Below are 20,517 nucleotides of genomic sequence, written 5' to 3'. Positions count from 1 at the left end.
AGGTCTGGGCTGCTGTGTGGCTGCCAGCCGGGTGAGTGGTCACGTGACACCATCGCTCCTGCACCTGTGGAGCGCCTGCCACAGACGCCTGGGCCGTGTGTCCTGCTGGTCTTTCTCACCCACAGCCCGTGTCCTACAGCATAAAGGCTGCGCGTATATATCAAAACACCAAAAATGACCACTAACCCGCGTAATAAGTGTATTTTTAATTCCTCAAACCGCACACAGACACTTTCAGCAGCACACATGCACTTGAACATCAGGATGTTGTCCCTGGTCAGAGCCGGGCACTTTGCCCCCTCCCGGGAAGGACGTGTGGGGGTGGGAAGGAGGGGGCGGCGGCTAATCTCCAGACCCAAAGGGAGGGGGTCTGAGGCCACCACGGGAAATCCAAGGTCAAGCAAATAAAATAATCATTTGAAGAGGACAATGGAGACAATATCAGGAAAGTTATCTTAGTTCTAAGAAAAGCCTTTTTTCTTTTTTCGCGGTAGAATGACTCACTTATAAAGAGGAAGTGAGTTCGGTTGAAAATACTTGAAATACTCTCTCAGGGGGAGGAAGCACTTCTTCACCAGCGTGGCCGGCCCGAGGGCAGCGGCCCGTGCTCTCTGCCGGTCCTGGGTCAGCTGGGCCAGCTCCTCGGGGGGCACCTGGGCCGAATGCCTGCTGCGGAGGAGAGGGCAGCCCGTCACCCACCAGCTCCACGCGCTCCCAGGGCAGGGCTGCCGGCGATGGGCGGGGGGCTGCCTGGTGCCGGTCTCTCCCATAAACACCCCGTCCTGCTTGCATGTCCTGGGCCTCAGGGGACGAGATGGCCCCACCCCTCCCACCTCCCTCGGCCCACCCCTCCCACCTCCCTCGGCCCTGTGAGAAGCTGGTGAAAGGCCGAGGGTCCCCCCGACAGATCTTGGCCCACCTGGGGAGTCCCCCTTTCAGGGAGAAGCCATCATGGAGAGACCCCACAGAGAAGAATGTCATTCCCAAGGAATCCTGATCTACCCAAGACAGAGACCTGAGCAGGTCCCGGGGGTCCTGTGGCAGCCATGCTGCAGACCCTGCATGAGGGGCAGGTGGGTGGGGAGAGCACCGGACCCCAACTTGCAATGTGATGCAACCCCTGGGACTCCGGGCTTCGTGAACGTGGCGCCCAGCACTTGCGTCTCATGCTCCCAGGCACCCACTGCAGTCAGACACATTCCTTGGTTCACTTTGCAAGGCCAGGGATGAGGCGCCAGAAACATGCAGGGCTCCTCCTGGCAACCCCTCTCCCCCCACCAACACACACCCGGGCAGCTTGACTGGCAGAGGGGTGACATGGCCGTCCAGGGCAGCCGCCCACCCGCTCAGCAGGATGACGTCTGCCTTCGGTGAGGGGCCCCTCCTCCCTGTTAGGACAGCAGGAGCCTGAGCGGACCTGCCCTTCAAAGCAGGGGCTTCCAGCCTGTTTCCGGGAACCAGCTGGGGAGGGAGCCAGCTGGTGGGCAGGGCAGGGAGAACAGGCGTAAGCACCACCCAGGCTTTAGCGAGAACACAGCCCGGGAAGCCGCACCTAAAACTGATCCTGGACATGGGCCTGGCGAGGGGTGGGTGGGAAAGGCTCCAGCAGCCACTGTGGGGAGGAGACAGGACCCAGCTGCCCCTGAGGATGCGTCAGTGACTCACACGGGGCTGCCCGGGGCGGGGTGCCACGGAGGAGCCAGCTGTCCCCTCCAGGGCAGGACCGTGTGGGATGAGATGGAGCCAGGGCAGGTGTCCTGGAGCAGGCTGCCCGAGGAGCAGGTTGACACAGGGCCCAGGGGGAGGGGTGTTGCGGGAGGAGGTGGAGCAGAGAGAATGCTCAGGAGAGTGTCTGGTGGGCTTGTGTGTGTGAGTGTGTGATTGTGTGTCAATGGGTGGGGGGTGTGAGTGCGGGAGCTTGTGTGAGTGATTGTGTGTCAATGGGTGGGGGTGAGAGTGAGCGGGGCTATGAGGGTGAGGGTCCGGTGTGTAGGGTGGGCTGTGCTGCCGAAGCCTGCAAAGTCCTAGGGTGAGAACCTCAGGAGCGTTTGTGCAACAGCTTTTGGGGAGAAGGTCCCCAAAGTGGAAGGGGTGTCCCGGACCTTGAGCACGCCCAGAATTTTTAGGGTTGCCTCAGAGACCCACTAGACATAGGTCCCGACCTGGGCAGCGAGGCTGCTGGGCATGGCTGGCTCCCTGTCCCCTCAGACTCCTGTCTCCTCGATGGCCAGTGTCCCTCCTCGCTCCCAAAGGGCTCGAGTGCACAGGAAATACCTCCTCACGGCCGGGATGTTGCTCCACACATGCACGGCGTTCCGGACGGCTCTGCCGCAGGTGTCCAGGATGGTCACGGGGTCTGTCTGGGGTGGAAACATCGGCTGTGGATACGGGTGACCTGGACAATAGCCTCTGTCCCCTGGGGTGGCCCACAGGCCTTGGCCGCCGTGGGAACCATGTGTGGTCCTCAGAATTGGGTCAACAGTCTTCCCAGACTGTCTACATTCCCCAGTCCAGACTGCTGCACATCACATCTTACCTTTATATATAAAAGCTAATATGCAAAGTGTCCCCTTGGGAGTTCAACCGGGAGTTCTATCACTTGCTATGATGTGCACTGACCACCAGGGGGTGGCACGGAATGAAGGAAGGCCTGGCCTGCAGCCAGAAGGCCCGGATCGGTCCTGATTGCTGGCCAGGCCTAGGGACCCTATGCATGCACGAATTTCATGCACTGGGCCTCTAGTTTTCCTTATAAATCCCCAATGAGGGAGGGGAAACTGAGATATTATTCTAAAACTTTTCATTGGTTGTTGGTGTTTTGTTCCCAGGGTCATGTGACCCAGGGACGCCCTGCCAGCTTGGGCACCAGGTGGACTGCCATGCAGATCAAGCGTCTGTGGTCTTTGCGCCGAGGGGTGTTTGTCTCAGGGACATGAGTGCGGTGCCGGCAGGAGGCTATTGTAAAGGACCTTTGCTTCACGGCGCAAGTGGCCGCCTGGCCCTGGGGTCACTGTCTCCCTAAAAGGCACTGGAAGGACAAGGGAGGAGAGAACAGGAGGGACAGACCTTCCACCACTGGGAGGAGGAGCCTCAGAAAGGAGAGGGGCATGAAGGAGAAACTGAGGCAAGAGGTCACCATCCCCCAACACACAACGAAAGGCGGCCTTGACTCTACCTCCCCAGACTCAGGGGCCCCAGGGAGGCCCATGTGGACCATTCCTGAGCCCCACCACCCTGGGACACACAGCCTCCTCCTGCATCGGGACCACCCTGGGACACACAGCCTCCTCCTGTGTCAGCCACCCTGGGACACACAGCCTCCTCCTGTGTCAGCACCACCCTGGGACACACAGCCTCCTCCTGCATCCGCACCACCCTGGGACACACAGCCTCCTCCTGCATCCGCACCACCCTGGGACACACAGCCTCCTCCTGTGTCAGCCACCCTGGGACACACAGCCTCCTCCTGTGTCAGCCACCCTGGGACACACAGCCTCCTCCTGTGTCAGCCACCCTGGGACACACAGCCTCCTCCTGCGTCAGCACCACCCTGGGACACACAGCCTCCTCCTGCATCGGCACCACCCTGGGACACACAGCTCCTCCTGTGTCGGCACCACCCTGGGACACACAGCCTCCTCCTGCGTCAGCACCACCCTGGGACACACAGCCTCCTCCTGCATCGGGACCACCCTGGGACACACAGCCTCCTCCTGTGTCAGCCACCCTGGGACACACAGCCTCCTCCTGCGTCAGCACCACCCTGGGAGGAGAGATGCCTGCACCGTCAGTGGCTGGAGCCCACAGGACGGTACCTACAGCTAGCAGGTTAAGATGTTCCCAGCCACCAGCAGGGACGAGGTTCCACAGCAAGATGGGAGCAGTTATAGAAAGTAAGGGAAGCCCTAGCCGGTTTGGCTCAGTGGATGGAGCATCAGCTGCGGACTGAAGGGTACGGAGTTCGATTCCGGTCAATACCTTGGTTACAGGCTCCTCCCCATCCCAGGCCCTGGTCAGGGCACGTGCAGGAGACAACCAATGGATGTGTTTCTCTCATATCAATGTTTCTCTCTGTCTTTCCCTCTCTCTTCCACTCTCTCTAAAAAAAAAAAAAAAATCAATGGAAAAATATCCTCGGGTGAGGATTTAAAAAAAAAGAGGTTGATTTCCACACCTAGGTTGATTAAGAATGAAGAGACGAGAGTAGTGAGATGAAGGGTTTAGGGAAAGCTAACACACAAAGCCAACAATGTCCATTAAAAAAAGTAAAATAAGAGAAGTTCCTTTTGGCTACTTCTAATTTGGGACCAATTTGGATCTATTAAATGTATATAAAAAAAAACAACAAAAATCAGGATTTTTGCTTACCTGACTGCTGTTATGTGGCAACATGTTAGTGTTTTGAAAATCCCAGAGTCCTTAAGAAGGAGAAATAAGTACAGACAGGGAAGTACAAGAATTGTGAGGCCACCTTGCTCAACTCCATGAAAAACTTTTTAAAATTAAAATGAAACAGATTATGTTCTAGGAAAACAGAACTGGAAAACAGAACTTGCCAAATTGATCTCCAAAAAGATATAAAATCCTTATAGATTTCTGTTCCCACAGAAGAGCTAACTCCCATTTAAAAATAACAGCAATAGCCCTAACTGGTTTGGCTCAGTGGATAGAGCGTTAGCCTGTGGACTCAAGGGTTCTGGGTTCGATTCCAGTCAAGGGCATGTACCTTGGTTGTGGGCACATCCCCAGTGGCGGGTGTGCAGAAGGCAGCTGATCAATGTTTCTCTCTCATCGATGTTTCTAACTCTCTATCCCTCTCCCTTCCTCTCTGTAAAAAAAAATCAATAAAATATATTGAAAAAAATCAATAAAAAAAATATATAAAATAACAGCAAGAACAACTAAGCCAGGCCATTTCACAGGAGAATTCTGTCAATTTTCCAAATAATTTTTATGAATCAAGCTTAACACTGGTACCCAAACCCAACAAAGATGGCACAAAACAATAAAACCACATACTTCTCTCTCTCATGCTGGTCACAGCAAAAACCCCAAAATTCAGCAATACGTTATGTTAGCAGAATATACATCATGCACCACTAAGTGGATTTTTTTTCCAGGAATGCAAGCACGGTTCATTATTAGGAAATCTATTAATATATTATATTTGAGTCCCAGTGCATGACATTCGTGCTCTGGTGTGGGGCGGGGGGGCGGGGGAGGGGGTCCCTCAGCCCGGCCTGAGCCCTTTCACAGTTAGGGAGCACTCAGGGATGTCTGACTGATGGCCTTAGCGCTGCCGTGGGGGTGGGAGAGGCTCCCACCACCACTGCTGCACTCGCCAGCCCTGAGAGCACACTGACCACCAGGGGGCAGCTCCTACATTGAGCGTCTGTCCTCTGGTGGTCAGTGTGTGTCACAGCAACTGGTCGTTCTGCTGTTCAGTCGATTTGCATATTACCCTCTTATTATATAGGATCTTATTAGTAGCTTGAAAGAAAAATTATCTAATTATCTCCATTGACATTAGAAAGAACATTTGACAAAATCCAACAGCTATTTTTGATAAAATTACTCACAAAATAGAAATCGATGGAAACTTCCTTAGCACAGTGAAATCTACCAACCTCACCCTCAGGCCAGCATCAGCTTAGCAGGGAAACATTGGAAGCTTTTCCATGAAAATCAGGGACAAGAAAGACCGCTGTGATTCAATGCTGTCCCAGAGGCAACAGCAGGAGACAAGAGAAAGGTGCCCGAGCTGTAAAACTCGAAGGAAACAACCGTCTCATGTGGCAGGTGATCTGCTCAAATACCTAGAAAGTCTAATGGAACCTACTGAAAACTACGATAAATTAGGTCATTCAACCAGGCAGCAGAAGCAAAATTAAGGCACAGCAATCAATAGCCTCCTGTGTACAAGGCAAAACCAGTTAGAAGAAGGGACGAAGATCCCAGCTGCTACAGGGCACTTGGACAAAAGTAACAAGAGCTGCACCAGAGAGCTGGTGCCACCTGGGCAGGGCCAGGAAAGCGGGCAGGGGGGAGGGGGCAGGGGCCCGGACAACCCTGCCCCTGCCGCCCCGAGGCCACCAGGCCACCTGTGGAAGTGCCAAGCACTCACACACGCTCCTTCATCGCAGCCGTGCCTGTGGGAGCAAAGGTTAGAAACCACCTCGCTACCCCAACACGGAGCAGGTTCATTCATTTGTTATGTCCATGCAGAGTCAAACGGAGGGAAGTGAAACGAAACAAAACACAAACTAAAACAAGGAAAGAGGTCCTCGGTACGGGAGGATCTGGTTCCGGGAAAACGAGCGGGACACGGAGGAGGAGGAGGAGGAGGAGGACGAGGAGGAGGAGGAGGAGGAGGAGGAGACGGAGGAGGGGCAGTGTGGGCAGAGCCGCTGTATTTGCATAAAGAACCCTGGAGGGGAAACAACAACAAAAAGAACTCTGGAGGTGACCAAGAGACTGGAGGTTGGACAGATGGGGGTCAGGACGGCAAGGACACTGTTGGCCTTACGTTTGGATGTGGAGCCTGCGCCCTGTGAGGAGGGGACACCAGGCTCCACCAGAGGCTGCCCTGTGTGTGGGGAGGGACTCGGCCCTGGGCAGAGTTGGCCCTGAGTCCTGGCTGCCCTCAGGTCAGGATTCAGATACACGGAGAGAAAACACAGTTGTCGGTGCCCCGGAGGGTGTGTGTGTGAGTGAGTGGGATTGTATGTTAGTGTGTGCCCGTCGTTTGTGCACCGAATATGGTGGTGTACGTGGTGTGTACGTGTGTGTGTGTGTGTGCATGTGCACAGGTGGAGAGCCCGGTGGTGTATCCTGAGCGTAGCGTGAAGGGGACATCCTCTGAGGCCACCATGAAGAGGTCATGCCCTAATGGCAAGGCGACCCTCAGGGTCCCTGTGAACTCTGAAACCCGAGGCCTCAGGGGTCAGACCCTAAACCGCCACCCCTAGACCCAGGCCGAGTGTTCTGGAGGAGGCCCGGCCTGGCTGGCATCCAGAGACCGCCCCCTGCACGCACCTCCAGGAAGCGTGTGGCAATGACACGTTCGTCCTCGGTCAGCATCAGGTTGTCCACGAACATCCAGAAGAAGGGCTGTGAGCCGCCGGGCCGGGGCCGCGCGTACTGCAGGACGCGGTGGAACTGGAAAAGGTACCACCCTGGGGGGCATCGGGCGCGTCTGGCTCTGGCCAGCCGGGGCACGGGCGCAGGGGCAGGGCGGGGTGGGGACTGCGGAAGGACCCGTTCCGCGTGGCCGGTCTGGGCCCCCCGGCGCCCACTACTGCCCAGGATAGTTCTGTCCCCCTAGGGCCGCTGTCACCCAGTGTGCTGACCCAGCCTCACCCAGTGCCCGGCTTTAAGGCACAGAGGTGGTTAAAACGAGGCAGGGCTTGCAGGTGGAAGGGGCAGGACAGGGTCAGAGGGGCCTGGGATGAGGCGATGGCCTCACAGGGGACAGATGTCAGAGCACATCCCATGGTACTTGCTGAACGTGGACATTTCATGGATATCAATCAGTGATCCCTCAATACAGCTGTTTTTATAAAATGCAGTCAATTTGTAATTTCCGCCCTCCCAGAGGGGAGTTGGTGGGCCATGGGGCGGGGGGAGTTTGGGATGAGAGGGCCCAGGTATTGGGGCAAAGGGTGCTCTTACCCGGAGGGTAGCCACAGGCCTGGCGGAGGGGAGGTGTGCAGCCGTACACGAGATCGAACGGGCCCCACTCTTCCACCTGCAGGACACGGGACACGGGGGGACGCGAGCAGTGTGGGCGGCCTGTCCCAGCAGCAGGCTCCCGTGTGCCCAGCGGTGACACCACCCAGGCGGGCAGTGAAGCCGCCGGGCCAGACCCACCAGTGACCTTGTCAGTCACCATCGGCCTCGGCACCTTCGGGGCTGCCTGTCATCGCTGGAGGAGGGGCTGGCCCTCCCCGGTCACTGGGAGCCGGAGTGACTGCCCGTGGCAGGCGTCACCCTGCAGGTGGCTCCTGGGAACGTCAGTGCATGGACCCCGGACTCAGGGGCTGTGAAGGGCTCCAGCCACGCTGGATGCTGTTAGGCACTTCGTCCGAGGCCACAGTCCAGGACATAGGAGATGGCCTTCCAAGGAGCCAAGACATTTCATGGTGGGAATGTCTGTCTGGGGGATGTTTTCAATTGGCCCGGGGGTTCGTTTTAGAGGGAGGTGGGGATTCGCCCCCTCTCTGAGCAGCACCATCCCCGGTGGCGGGACTGGCCCCTTGGATTTCAGCAAGTTGAACAGGAGGCTTGGCCCATCGCTCTGCTCTGGGCTGTGGCCAGTGTGGGGGCCAGGAAAATGCCCCTCTCATCTCTCCTACTGCAGAGCGAACCGCCAGCAACTGTGAGGACGAGTGCCAATTCCTGTGAGACCCTCACGTCGGCCAGGCTGGGGCCAGGCTGGGGCCAGAGCTGGTGTCCGCATCCCCCCTGCCCACACCCCACCCGGGACCACGTGCACACCCGCTTCCATCTTGGCGCTCAGACGGACACGCTGTACTTACGTTCCTCCTCACCACGTTGGTAACATCGTCCAGGTATTTCAGCCTTCCTGAGCCAGGAACACTTTCCAAAAAGCCCAAACTCGTCAGCTCTGGGTGGGGAAAAATAAGGGCACAGAACATGTTGACTCTGAGCCCAACCGGAACCAAAAGGCCCACAAATGACCCGAAAAGCTTTATCTTTCTAGTGACACGATGGGGACGAAGGAGGGCCTAAGGATGAAGGTGTGTGGCATTGTAAGCGAAGCAAGCAAACTCCCCGAGTACTGATTCGAGAAAGTCAGGCGGATTGTGCGATGTCGGCCGCACCCAGGGTTAGGAAATCCAGATGGCACCCGGCCAGGCTGAGTGACGCGGTGGGTGGGCTGCTGGAGCCCCGGCCCGGCTCTGGAGAGTCTGTGGCCGGGAGACAGGAAGAGCCCGGAAAGGACCTTACAAATGGGCTCGGGGATGCGTCCCTGGCGGGAGAAGAAGGCGGGGGGCGTGGCCTGGCTCCCGGGTGCCTTCAGCTGTAAGTTGTGCCCTTTGAGTCTCAGCCCCAGGCCCGTGACTCGGTGCTTGAGGCTCCGTGACCACTGCTCGGGGCAAGGGGCACAGGCCAGAAGTGGGGCGGGTTCCCATGCCGTTTGGTCTGGGACTAGGATGTATGTTCATGCATTCACTCTTGTGGCTGCAGAGCCCAGAAGAATCTGTGATATCCAATGGCACCAGCAGGGGGCGGTCAGCTGGGGGTCCAGAGAGGCAGCACACCCGGGCAAGGCTGGAGCGCAGCAGTGCTGGGCCGGCCGGTTCACTGCGAGTGAGGGTGCTGGGAGCCCCGGGAGGGGCAGGCGGCCCTGCAAGGTGGCCAGGGGTGTGCTGGTCTCTGAAGTGGACTTTGTGTGTGATGGCCGTGGGCAGAGAGCCAACGTCTGCATTTTCTTTCCAAGGCATGACTCCTGAGGGAGTGAGCACCAGGCTCCTGCACCCTCTCCCCACCCCGCAAAGGGAGCCTCAGCCCCTGGAGTCGGCCCAGGTGCTCAGCAAGTGGGACACTGGGAACACTCTAACAACCCCCTCACCCCCACCCCCCCCACACACCCCTAGGACAGGCAGGCGCATCACCACACTCACCTTTCCTGATGTCCCCAAAAAGGGACAGCACGCGGACCGGCTCTCTCTTCCACACAGGCACCGTTTTATACATCTCAAGGGGACTCTCCTATTTATTAAAAAAAGAAAAGAAGAAAAGACGACGCTCTGGGCCCGTGAATCACAGGGAGGCTCCTTTCTGGCCAGCAGAGCGGTCCCCTGAGCAGAGGCACACCTGGGGCACCCCTGCCCAGGCGCTGGCCCGCCCTGACCTCACCGTGCACCCCCAGGCCACGCCTCCTGCCCTGAACCCTCCCCAGACCATTGCTAGAAAGGAAATAAGGTGTGGCCTTCCTGAGTGTGAGGAAGACAGTTCTGCAGGGGACACTCCCTGTGCATTTCTTGGGGTGAGCCTCACATCGGGGGCTTCTGAATACACGCAACTTATTCCACCCCATTCCTCTCCTTCCCTGTGTGGGCTCTGAGTGCAGCCCCAAGCCACCGAGCACCCTGAACGTCACTCCCAGGCAGAGGACCGAGACCTCTGCCCTGTGCTCAGCCACAAAGAAGCCAGAAGCCACACCAGAGACAAAGGATGATGCCTGCCCTTCCCTTCCCTCCCAGGACGCCCGGGGAGACTGTTGATCCATTTGGCAAAGAAACCCCCTCCCAGCGATCCCTGCCCCCAGGAGGTGCACGTGGGGGGAACCTGGCCTCCTGCAAGCAAGGAATCAAGCCGCCCACTGTCGAGACCAGGCCTGAGGGGGGTCTGCCTGTGTGGGAGGCTGGCAGGGGAAGCCGAGCCACACGAGGAAGGGCCTGCCTGGGCGCACGCAGACAGGACAGCACCCACACAGGCAGCGAGTGAATGGGCAGGGGAGTCTGGGCAGGGCAGGTGTGCCCACGCCCCGAGGAGTGTGGGCATTTTCTTGCAAAGTGAAAGTCCTCCTGCAACTTGCAAGCCTGGTCATCCCACACTGAGGTGGACAGTTTCTGCCACTAGGTGGGCCATCGGGCACAGGGGCAGCTGTGACTGACGGACGCTGTGGGACGGCGTGTCCTGGTCCCCGGCTGCACTGCAGGCGCAGAGCTGCTGCCCCCTGCGCCTGGCACTGGGCTGGCGTAAGGACGTTTCCAAATGTCAACTTCATGTTCTTGCCAAGTGGAAAGTCCTCCTGCAACTTGCAAGCCTGGGTCGTCCGACGCTGAGATGGACGGTTTCTGCCACTAGATGGCCCTAAGGAGGTTCTATGAGGAGTACAAGTGCCTGTTCTCCAAAAAGCACCATAAAGACACCTGCAAAGGTTGTGGTGAATGCACACACGCCCCCAGCCCGTGTCAGGGAGAGGGTGGGAGGCACGCCCGCCTGTGCCCCCTGTGGGTGGGCGCGGCAATTCTGTGCGCCAGTCCCCAGAACCGGTTCTGGCTGTGGGCCCCTACTGTCCACTGCTGCATCGCCAAGCACCCTCCCTCGCCCTCCTGTCTTAGTTTTCCAGCACAACCACAACAAATGGGAATAAACTGTGTGGCCACGAATTTACTCAGGAGGCCGAAGTCTTGAATCAACGTGTCAGCAGCACTGGTTCCCGCTCGGAGTCTGAGGGGGGCTCTGACCCAGGCCTCTCCCCAGCGTCCTGAGGGGCTGGCAGTCCCTGGGGCCTGGGCGTGTAGACCACACTCCAACCTCTTTCCCCAGAGCCACACGGCCGCCCTCCCACTCTGTCTCCAGTCTCCTCTCCTTTCTCTCTCTGACACTCACTGCATTCCAGACCCACCCTAACAGGAGACACAGATCCTTAACTCAATTGCATTTGCAAGGACCCTATTTGCAAAACAAGTCACCTTCACAGGCACCAGGGTCAGCACCTGGATGTGTTTTTTGGGGTCACAGTTCATCCCACTGTGATGAGCCCACTGCTCCTGCCTAGATCCTGGCTCCTGGCTGTGACCTTCAGCCCTCGAGAGGCCCCGGGTCTAGCCAGCTGCCCAGGCATTTGTGCTCCTCTCCTGCCTGCTACAAACACCCGATTCCCAGGCTCGGCACAAGCCCCACCGCCTGCTAAAGTAATTGGAAAGCAGACCATCTCTCGTGGAACCTGCTGTCAGAGAGAAAGCACATTTGCTTAAACGCCTTTCGTGTCACCTTGTACCAGAGCAGGTGGGCATTCTGCAACCAGTGGCCAGAGGAAGCCAGCAATGCTGGGGCCCCTGGCACCGGTCCGTCCTGTCCGGTGAGCGGCTCCTTACCGGATCCTGGTCATAGAAGGCCTTCAGCCGCTCCCGCCACTTCCTCCTGCGCTGCAGCAGCCCGTTGCGGGGGGAGGGCAGGCACAGGAAGCACACCCAGTTACTCATGGCCTGAACTTTCCCCGAGGTCCCGGGCCCCACCAGGGTGTCCACGCACTCGAAGCAGTAGCACCTAGAGTCACACAGAAGCCACAGTGACTGAGACGACTTTGCTTTGGCCACCGGCTGACACCACGGGCCGCCTGCAGGCCGAGGAGAGCCTGCCCTCGCTTTGGAGTGAGCTCTCGGAGCCACACCCGGGCTCCTGGGAAAGACGAAGTTGGCCCTGTTCGTCTGCACCCACACTGTGGGAAGGTGAGACTGTGGACCTGGCGGGGGGGGGGGGGGGGGGGGGGGCGCCTGTCCCTATTAGGGACCTAGAGGGACGGGAACCAAGCCATCTGCAGAAGACAGTGGGCTGTTTATGGGCAAGGACAGATTTCAGAGAACCTCCTAAGCCACCAGTCTTCCCCCAACCCTGGAGCCCGGGACACGGTTAAGGTTTTCCAACATCAGTAGCAGGGGGTGGACATGCGGGGGGGGGGGGGGGGGGGGGGGCAAATGCAAGGATAGCCCCGGGGACTGAAGGGGAGGGGACTATGAATGGAGCTCATGTTGGCATGTAAGGAGGCATGAACATGCCTCTGCCTGTCTCCCCCTTCCTCCTGCCCTGACCAGCAGCCCCCAAGGGTGCAGGGTGTCCACCCTCTGTCATGATTGGGGGAGCAGCTACGTCTTGGCAAGAACAATAAAAAAAAGAAAAATTGGAAACACAAGTCTTTTGATGCCCCACCTCCCATATGTCCAGGCTCAACATCAAATGAAATATGTGAGATGGAAGTTGAGAGCTGAGGAGAGAGTCATCCTTTTGTGGGGGGATCCCCCCTCATTCTCAGGTGCGTGGCTGAGAAGGATGGACATATCCCAGGGTCCTTGGCCTTCACCGGGGCCCCCCCGGGCACCCCTCGCCTCACCGCGTGCAGTCGGGGTTTTCGCAGATGAGCAGCGTCTGTCCTGCACAGCAGATGCAGCAGTAGGACTGGTACCCGTCCTCATCGTACAGGAAGAAGTAGTCCCGGAACTTGTCCTTGGAGAGAGCAAAGCAGCCAGTGCCTCCTCTGCTCCCAGGGGCCTCCCCAGCCGCCCCTCGGCTCCCGGCTTACCTTGCAGGGGGAGCACATCCCACCCTCGAATAGGGGGTGCTGCCTGCGCACCTGGAAGCTCCCACAGCAGATGCACAGCTCTAAGGGGACAGCCAAGGGGCAACGGGTTACGACACCACCAGGCAGAACCACAGACTTGGGGAGACATTTAACTAAAGAGGTGCAAGGCCCCTACACGGGAACCACAAAATGCCCGCCGTTGGAAGAAAAATCTAGGTAACTGGGAAGCCGCGTCCCAGGTCACGGGTGTGAAGACTGATCAAATAATTGAAGGGACACCCCCTCCCTGGGGCCTGACCCTTAGGCCCCGTCACAAGGACATTCCCTTTTTGCTTAGACCACATTCCACTTGTTAAGACCACATTCCACTTGCTAATAAGACCATTATCTCTCCCCTCCAGGACCTTCCAAGGATCTGGACCCGCCCAGAGAACTCTCCGCCCAGAAAAAGCCCGCCTTCGGACCTCTGACTCCCGTCCCTGGGTGCTGGCGCCATTTTAGGGCTTGGCCCATCCGGTATCCCGAGGACCTAATGAATTCACAATCCCTCTCCCCTTTGGCCTCGTGAGTTCCTCCTTCAGTGAGCCTAACGCATGGATCGGATGGAATATTGTTAAAATGATGCGCCTGCCCAAACTGATCTACACATTCCTCTCGAAATGCCCGCTGCCTTCTGTGTGCGCACAAAAGTTCACAAGCTGCTCCTGAACTGCATATGGAAATGCGAAGACACCAGAATAGGCAAAGCCGCAGAGAAAACAAGTAGATTTGTGATTGTCTAATGTGCAAGGGGGAGGTGAGGAGGAATGGGGAATGACTCGGGGCTGGGTTTTTTGGGTGTGTGTGTGATAAAATGTCCTAAACTTAGATAGTGGTGATGGTTGCGCCACTCTGGGAATGTGAGACACTGAACTGTGTACCTTAAATGGAACCATGGGGGCTGGGGCCCTGGGAGGGAGATGAGCAGCAGGGCACCAGCTACGCCCGCTGCCTCCTTCCTGGATGGAGGCCTGTGTGAGGCTGCAGCCAGCGGGTCCGGAGCTGGCTGACATCCCCTTTACCTGGGGTGTGGGCACGTGTGCGACCACTCACCTTCTATGGGTCGCTGGTTAACCTTGACTTCATATGCAATCAGATCTGGAAAAGAAAGTTAAGTGGGGCCTTGCTTCTTCTACCTGCCTGTCGTTTAAGCACAGCCACCAGTGAGTGTCACACGTTGATTTTCTGAAGCCACAGGAGCCAGAGGACCCCACCCCCACCCCCACCCCGTGGCCTCTACCTACCTTTCCTGCAATGTTACCCCCCCCAAGCTTGAGGGTGGGGAGAGCCCCTGGGTGGGGCCCTCCTGCCCCTGCCCCTGCCCTAGCATCTGATCTATGTGTGAATATTCGAGAAGCTTGGAACCCAGGCCTGGGGTTGGCATCCCAAGTGATGGGTCCGGCACCCAAAGGAGCCCTCACCTCTGCGGGGCTCGGGCGAAGGGGTGGACGACTGCTCACTGGAGCCCACCAGGATGATGTCCACGCTGCACTCCGCCTCGGGGTCCATGTCTGGGGCAGCTGCCGTTGGACACCGTCCAGGAGACAGGACAGGCACAAGCAGGGGGAGGAAATGGCCCCACAGCCTCTGCCTTGGAGCCCCTGGCCCCCGGCAAGGGCACCCAGCTCAGCCCCCACCCACCTTCCACAGTGACACCCACCCCTCCCAACCCCGAGGAGAGAGGGCTTGGTGTGGCCCCTGTGCCAGGTCCCTCCCCACCACGGCCCCAGCCACAGCGACCGAGGGTCAGGCGGTCTTCTCCCCACAAAGGGAGAGGCCTTCGCCACCTCCATCTGCACCCACCGCCTCCATCTGCACCCACCAGCAGCCGTGGGCCCCACGGCCACTCCCGTGTTCCCGCCCGCAAGTGTCCCCCAGATCTGCTGGACCCTCAAGGCAGGAGGCGAGGGAGAAGGAGAAAGGGCCTCACGGATTTCACAGGGCGGCTGCCACGGCTCCTCTTCCAGCTTCCCGGAGGGGTCAGGATCCAGGCTGTCCAGGCGCTCCCGGCTCAGGGTCCCAGGGGAGGAGAGGGCCATGGGACCGGGGAAGGGGCCTCCCAGGAGCCCGCAGGAACAGGTCAGGTGGGAGGCCTGGGGGCCATTGGGTGTGGGGGCCGAGGAGCACTAGGGGAGGGGGCGCAGTGTCCCCCAGACGTGCGGGGGAGGAGTGAGCAAGCTTCTGTGTGAAGGGGTGTTGGGTGAAAGGGTGAGGAGCTCCTGCAGGCAGCTTATATGGGTGGGTGGGATAGAAGGTTCCGGAAGGGAGGAGGGGGAGGAGAGGTGGGGTGGGGTTAAGTGCTCAGTGGGAGGGAAGGGGCTTGGGGGCAGGGTGAGGGGGTTCAGTAAAGGGATGCTAAGTGAAGTATGGAGTTGGGTGGCGGGCCAGGACTGGAGCTCAGTGGGGGAGGGGCGTGGCACTCCTGGGCGGGGCTTAGGGGGCTCAGTGCTCGGGCGTGGGTGGGGGCAGGGCTGGAGGAGGAGGGGGAGGGAGGAGGAGGAGGGGCAGGGGAGGCAGTTCCTTGGGGGCTTAGGAAGCTGGGTGGTGTCCACCGTGGGGGTGGAGGTGAGAGGTGAGGAAGAAGGAGCCAGGAGGCATTCACTTCGGTGGGATGGGCCAAACGGCACTCAGTGGGGGGCGGTGGGGGAAGGAGTTGGGGTCTCAGGGCTGAGGCTGGGAGTAGGGGAGACCCTGGGGGCACACAGCCCTCTCCCCATTGGGTGCCGGCTGGCCAAGCCTCCTGACTTCCCTGACAAACACCTCCACCAGGTGATCAAGGTCAACATCAACAGTGACAAGTTGGATTGACAGGGTGCACCCAGGATGAAATGTGATGTGAGGTGATGGGAATGGCAGGTCACCTCTGTGGTTTTTCCTGCCTCTACCCATGAGAAAAGCACCAGAAGATTCCCGTAGAGCAGTGGTTCTCAACCTTCCTAATGCCGCGACCCTTTCATACAGTTCCTCATGGTGTGGTGACCCCCAACCATAAAATTATTTTCGTTGCTACTTCATAACTGTAATTTTGCTACTGCTATGAATCGTACTGTAAATATCTGATATGCAGGATGTATTTTCATTGTTACAAATTGAACATAATTAAAACATAGTGATTAATCACAAAAACAATATGTAATTATATATGGGTTTTTCGATGGTCTTAGGCGACCCCTGTGAAAGGGTCGTTCGACCCCCAAAGGGGTCGCGACCCACAGGTTGAGAACCGCTGCCGTAGAGGGCCACTGGGCAAAAGACCTGCTTGTATTCCTTAAACCTGCCCAGGCCATCGACAGCAAAGACAGTGTGTCAAAGGGAGCCTAAGGAGAGGTGACAACTAACTGTCCAGCGGGATCCTGGGGTAGAAAACGGACATGAGGGGAAAATGTTAGTCAGCTATGGCTTATTCATTTGGTTAATAATAATGTGTCAGTATTGGTTCATTCAATGGAACAGATGTATCACACAAGGCAAGATGTTAGTAGGGGAACCTGTGAGGTTCATGGTAACTGTATGGCTTTGCACAATTTCTGTAAATAGGAGACTTCTAAAGTTGTTTTTTTAACAATATACAGTGTTACTAACTATATTCACCATGTTGTACATTACGTCCCCATGACTTATTTTATAACTGGAAGTTTGACCTCCTTCATCCAGTTTACCTACCCCCCCCCCCCCCATCTGTTCTTCATATCTACTGAGGTCAGGGGTTTTTTTTGTTTTGTTTTTTTAAGATTCCACATATAAGTGAGATCATATGGAATTTGTCTTTCTGTCTGACTTATTTCACTTAGCATAGTGCCCTCAAGGTCCATCCATGTTGCAAATGGCAAGATTTCCTTTTTTTATGGTTGAATAATATTTCATTGTACCCCTCTATACCATAATGTCTTTATCCATTCATCCATCTGTGGGCACTTAGGTTGTTTCCATCTCTTGGGTACTGTAAATAATGCTGCAGTGAAGATGGGGGTGCAGGTATCTTTTCCAGTTAGTGCTGTTGTTTTCTTCGTATGATTATCCAGAAGTAGAGTGTTGGGTCATATGGTAATTCTATGTTTAGTGTTTGAGGAATCTCCACACCATTTTCCACAGTGACTGCACCAGTTTACATCCCAGCAGCAGTGCATGAGGGTCCCTTTTCTCCACAGCCGTGCCAATGCTTTCTTCTTGACTGTTTTTGGTGATAGCCATGCTGACAGGTGTGAGATGATAGCTCCTTGTGGCTGTGACCTGCATCTCCCTGGTGATGAGTGATGTTGAGCATCTTTTCATGTGCCTGTTGGCCGTCGGTATGTCTTCTTTGGGAAAAAGTCTATTTACATTTTCTGCCTATTTTAAATTGGACTTCCCCCCATGAGTTCCTTATGTATTTTGGGTATTAGCTTCTAATCACATATATTATTTGTAAATATCTTCTCTCACTCGTTTTGTTTCCTAAATGTGTCTGTTCGTTTCTGGGTTCTCTATGCTGTTCCACCAATCTGTGTCTGTTTTTATGCCAATAGCACACTGTTTTAACGACCAAAGCTTTGTAATGTAGTTTGAAATGAGGGAGTATGATGCCTCCAGCTTTGCTCTCCTTTCTTAAGATTGCCGTGGCTATTTGGGGTCTTTTGTGGTTCCATACAAATTTTAGGATGGTTTTTCCAATTTCTGTGAAAAAATGTCATTGGAATTTTGATAGAGGTTGCATTGAACCTGCAGATTGTTTTGGATAGTATGGACGGTTATAACAATATTAACTCTTTCAATCCATAAATAAATATATTTCATGTATATATTTATATAATACATATTAAATACATACTGTATATTTAATGTATTATATAATATATATAAATTATTTAGAATATATACTCAAGTTAATTCACTATTTTTTAAAAGTGGAGGGAGGGTTCCGGGCGGTTGGGCGCGCGAGCAGGAGCGGAGGCAGCCGCGCCCGCCCGCCCGCCCCGCCCCTGGATGCCGCTCTGCCCCGGCGCCGCCGCCGCCGCCGATCGCAGCACAGGAGTCGCGGCCGCCGCGGTTCCTGTGGTTGGCCTGGGGCTGAGGAGGCCGCCAAGATGCCGCAGTCCGAGTCTCGGAAGATCGCGATCCTGGGCTACCGGTCTGTGGGGAAATCCTCGTTGACGGTTCAGTTTGTTGAAGGCCAGTTTGTTGACTCCTATGACCCAACCATAGAGAACACTTTCACAAAATTGATCACAGTAAATGGACAAGAATATCATCTTCAACTTGTAGACACAGCTGGGCAAGATGAATATTCCATCTTCCCCCAGACGTACTCCATAGATATTAATGGTTATATTCTCGTGTATTCTGTGACATCGATCAAAAGTTTTGAGGTGATTAAAGTTATCCATGGCAAGTTGTTGGACATGGTGGGGAAAGTGCAAATACCTATTATGTTGGTTGGGAATAAGAAAGAACTACATATGGAAAGGGTGATCAGTTATGAAGAAGGGAAGGCGTTAGCAGAATCTTGGAATGCAGCTTTTTTGGAATCTTCTGCTAAAGAGAATCAAACGGCTGTTGATGTGTTCAGAAGGATAATTTTGGAGGCAGAAAAAATTAATGGGGCTGCTTCACAAGGAAAGTCTTCCTGCTCGGTGATGTAATTCTGCTGCGGGGCCCGAGGCCACTGGGACCCGTCCTGCCCGGAGACGCAAACTGCCCGTCATCCTCGAAGATAAACTCTGCTTCGTTTTCCTTCTGTTAACCTGAAAGATTTATTTGGGTCAGAGCTTTTTCCCACCTGCCCCCCTTTCAGATTATGTTGAACTCTGACTATCCTTCTGAGTTCACTTCCACTTTCAAATTTTAAGCAATCATATTTTCAATTTATATATTGTATTTCTTAATAATATTATGACCAAGAATTTTATCGGCATTAATTTTTAAGTGTAGTTTGATGTTTAAAATAATGTAATCATCAAAGATGCATATTGTTACACTACTATTAACTAGGCTTCCATATATCAGTGTTTATTTCATTGTGTTAAATGTATACTTGTAAATAAAATAGCTGCAAGCCTTAAAAAAAAAAGTGGAGGGAAGAGAATTTTTTTTTTTTTTTTTTGGTAAGAGTTTATTTGAGCCAAACTGAGGACATATGCCAGGGAGCAATATCCCAAATGTTCTTTGGGATAAGTTTTGCAGGTTTCTTTTTTCTTGATCAACTTTTTTATTTATTATTTTTTGAATTGTTTTTAATTTTTCAATTACAGTTGACATGCATTATTATGTTAGTTTCAGGTGCCCAGCCCAGCGACTAGGCATGATGTACATAACTTACTAAGTGGTCATTTTGATAAACGCACACCCACCTGGCACCATACATAGTTATTACAATATTATTGACTATATTCCCTCTGCGTACTTTACATCCCATGACTCTTCTGTAACCACCGATTTGTATTGTTTAATACCTTCAGCTTTTACACCTACCCCGCTGCCCTGCTCTGCCCCCCCCCCCCCCCCCCCCCCGCAACCCCCTGCCATCTGGCAACTGTCAAAATGCTCTTGATGAGTCTCTTTCTGCTTTGCTTGCTTATGGGTTTTGTTTTTTAGATTCAATTGTGATAGATATGAGTGTATTGATGTTTTAATGTTCATATTTCGCTGTCTTCCTCCCTTCCTCTTCTTCTCTTGACCCTTTAACATTTCATATGATATTGGTTTGGTGGTAATGATCTCCTTTAGTTTTTCCTTGTCTGGGAAGGTTTTTCTCTGTCCTTTGATTCTAAATGATAGCTTTGCTGGGTAGAGTAATCTAGTTTGTAACTCCTTGCTTTTCATCACTTTGAATATTTTGTGTCACTCCCTTCTGACCTGCAAGGTTTCTGTTGAGAAATCAACTGACAGTCTGATGGGAGCTCCCTTGTAGGTAACTAATTGCTTTCCGGTTGCTGCTTTTAAGATGCTCTCTTTGTCTTTCACTTTTTGCATTTTAATTATGATGTGTCTTGGTGTGGGCCTCTTTGAGTTCATCTTGTTTGGGACTCTGTGCTTCCTGGACTTGTATATCTATTTCCTTCACCAGGTTAGGGAATTTTTCTGTCATTTTTTTCAAATAGGTTTTTTTTTTTTTTTAATATATTTTATTGATTTTTCACAGAGAGGAAAGGAGAGGGATAGAGAGTTAGAAACATCGATGAGAGAGAAACATCGATCAGCTGCCTCCTGCACACTCCTACGGGGGATGTGCCTGCAACCAAGGTACATGTCCTTGGCCGGAATCGAACCTGGGACCCTTGAGTCCGCAGGCCGACGCTCTATCCACTGAGCCAAACCGGTTAGGGCGTCAAATAGGTTTTTAATTTCTCTCTCTCTCTCTCTCTCTCTCTCTCTCTCTCTCTCTCTTCTTCCAGCACCCCATGATGCAAACATTGGTACACTTGAAGTTGTCCCAGAGGCTCTTTACA

General features: G+C 54.7%; 1 protein-coding gene and 1 pseudogene across 1 annotated transcript; one reads left to right on the top strand and one right to left on the bottom strand.

Moving 5' to 3' along the window:
• Window positions 1–217: 217 nt before the first annotated feature.
• On the bottom strand, window positions 218–15,132 carry DNMT3L (DNA methyltransferase 3 like). The gene is given in 13 exon segments (XM_070403786.1): window positions 218–530; window positions 533–669; window positions 2,275–2,360; window positions 7,036–7,175; window positions 7,672–7,747; window positions 8,538–8,626; window positions 9,648–9,735; window positions 11,853–12,024; window positions 12,866–12,978; window positions 13,055–13,134; window positions 14,147–14,191; window positions 14,515–14,613; window positions 14,916–15,132. Coding segments are annotated over 13 exon segments (1,368 nt in total). The 3' UTR covers window positions 218–504.
• Window positions 15,133–18,111: 2,979 nt separating this feature from the next.
• Window positions 18,112–19,131, top strand: LOC139002319 (GTP-binding protein Rheb pseudogene; annotated as a pseudogene).
• Window positions 19,132–20,517: the final 1,386 nt, after the last annotated feature.

This window comes from Myotis yumanensis, unplaced genomic scaffold, assembly GCF_028538775.1.
Source record: "Myotis yumanensis isolate MYYU_CA2020_CCGP unplaced genomic scaffold, mMyoYum1.0.hap1 SCAF_2, whole genome shotgun sequence".
Taxonomy (NCBI): Eukaryota; Metazoa; Chordata; class Mammalia; order Chiroptera; family Vespertilionidae; genus Myotis; species Myotis yumanensis.
The sequence above is the reverse complement of the archived record's forward strand: the minus strand, read 5'-3'. Positions and strand labels throughout refer to the sequence as shown.